This window comes from Oratosquilla oratoria, chromosome 15, assembly GCF_046742065.1.
Source record: "Oratosquilla oratoria isolate Oo_2021 chromosome 15, ASM4674206v1, whole genome shotgun sequence".
Lineage (NCBI taxonomy): Eukaryota > Metazoa > Arthropoda > Malacostraca > Stomatopoda > Squillidae > Oratosquilla > Oratosquilla oratoria.
In genome coordinates, this window is record NC_134791.1 from 18,955,353 (window position 1) to 18,957,852 (window position 2,500).

General features: G+C 38.8%; 1 protein-coding gene across 1 annotated transcript in view; it reads left to right on the forward strand.

Annotated features, from left to right (window-relative positions):
- The first annotated feature begins 2,211 nt into the window (after positions 1-2,211).
- LOC143033065 (cyclin-dependent kinase 11.1-like) overlaps positions 2,212-2,500 on the forward strand; it is an 822-nt gene continuing 533 nt past the window's right edge. The window contains exon 1 of the mRNA XM_076198263.1: positions 2,212-2,500. This exon is cut by the window's right edge and continues 533 nt beyond it. Coding sequence (XP_076054378.1) covers positions 2,212-2,500 — 289 coding nt within the window.

Genomic DNA, 2,500 nt, shown 5'->3' on the forward strand with positions numbered 1-2,500 from the left:
CACTAATAAGCACTATAGCCAAAATTTGTGAGAAAATCATCAAGAATAGATGGGTAAATCATCTGGAAGATAACAACATATTAAACCCAAGACTATTCGGGTTCCAGACAAGGAAGGTCATGCACCACAAACTTAGTATGCTTCTACTCAAGACTAATAGACATAGTGCAAGAAAGAAATGGATGGGCTGATTGTGCATTCCTAGACTTGCAAAAAGCATTTGAAAAAGTACCACACAGAAAATTATTAAAAAAACTGGAACACATAGGAGGAATACAAGGGAACCTACTAATGTGGATGGAGGACTTCCTAACTGGTAGAAAGATGAGAGTAGTGCTCAGAGAAAAATATTCAGATTGGAAAGAGGTGATCAGTGGAGTACCGCAAGGATCTGTACTGGCACCGATAATGTTTGCTATCTATATGAATGATATGGACGAGGACGTGAACTGTTACATGAGCTTCTTTGCTGATGACGCCAAGCTGTTAAGGAAAGGAGAAACTGATAAGGACTGTGAAGCACTGCAAGAAGACCTGAATAGGGTATGGAACTGGAGTCAGAAATGGGAAATGGATTTTAATACTAAGAAGTGAAGCATAATGGAGTTTGGAAAAAGCAAAAACAGAATATCAGGAAAATATACAATTGGAACCAAGGAAGTAAAGAAAGTAGGATCCGAAAAAGACTTGGGAGTAATTATCACAAACGACTTGTCCTATGATATACAGATTAACAAAATTGTCGGGAAGACTTACAACTTGCTAAGATCAATAAAAGTGGCATTTGTTTACTTGGACGAAGACATGATAAAAAATATATTGGTTACATTGATAAGGCCTAGACTAGAGTATGCGGCGACGTTGTGGTCCCCTAGTACCAAAAAGAACATAAAGAAAACAGAAAGAATCCAAAGAGCAGCTACAAAAATGGCACCTGCACTTGCAAACCTATCATACGAGGAGAGATTGGCTAAACTGGGGTTACCGACACTGGAGCAAAGAAGAGACAGAGAAGACCTACTGACCATCTACAGAATCATGAAAGGCACATAGATACTTGATAGAGAGGAATTACTTAACTGGGACAAGAGAAACACAAGAGGGCATGAAAAGAAAAAAAAACATAGCTATAGAAGAGAATTGAAGAAAAACAGTTTTCCACATAGAGTTTTTGACACTTGGAACAAACTGGATAATGAAGTAGTATGCGCAAAAACCATTCACGAGTTTAAAATCAAACTAGACACTGAGAGATACAATGGCGGGACAACACGAGCATAGCTCCCCTTCCCGCAAAATACAACTAGGTAAATACAACTAGGTAAACAAACACACACACACACACACACACACACACACACACACACACACACACACACACACACACACACACACACACACACACACACACACACACTAAACGAAACAATAGTGTGTGCAAAAACAATACAAGAATTTAAGAGCGAATTAGATATGGCGAGATACAGAGACGGGACACCACGAGCGTAGCTCCTTTTCCCGTTTGATACAACTGGGTAAAGTAAGCAAACACACACACACACACACACACACACACACACACACACACGTGAGTGAATGCCTTTAGTTTTATATCAAAAGCAGTGCAAATACTGTATGTTTTTGTGAATTTATATTGAACATTGGTATCGGAATGTATTTTTGTATTTTGTGTGTAGACATTTATTCATTTTTATATCTATATATCTTCGTGTTAAGTAATTTATTTGTTTTTGTATGTTTGGTTATTTATTTATTGATTTATTTATATTTCTTATTTGTTTTGAATTAAATTCTTGTTGCCTACATTTGCATCTTTATTGCATATTAATGCTTTGATATACATTGAAAAATTAGTTTGAATATATATGAGCTTATAGATCATTGGAAAATCAGTCCGCCTCTTATTATGTTGGTGTACATACTACTTATTAAAATAATATTTTAGCTCTTTTGCTGCACAGGGGATGTCTCTCGGTCCAATGAAAGAGTTTGGAGGCAGAGACAACAAGCGAACAGCAGTGAAAGTCAAGGAATGATATGTGTTTAGGTTGTTTATTCTTCATACCTCGGTGTTAAGTTCTTCAAAGAGGGTGAATAGGGGTCGGTTCATATCTCAGTTTGAGGTTGTGTCGCCGAGATAGGATTTCTGGTCCCCGGGGTCCTGTGGTCATCGGGAAACTTTTATTTTCGATGATCAGAAGCGTCGAAGAAGTCTTCGGGGGAGAAGGAGAAGTGGAGGTTGTAACCGGTCAATTCTCCTCAAGCCTTCTCAACGACTACTTCGAGATTGGACACCGATTGGGATCTGGCTTTTTTGGATCGGTTCACAGAGCGGTTGCAAGGTCGACTGGAGAGGCAGTGGCCATTAAGTGCCAACTGAAAGATGTCTCCTCCAAAGCAGCCGAATTCGAAATGAAAGCTCTCAGAACCATCGGAAGACATCCCAATGTAGTCTGCTTGCAAGAAGTTTTTACAGAGG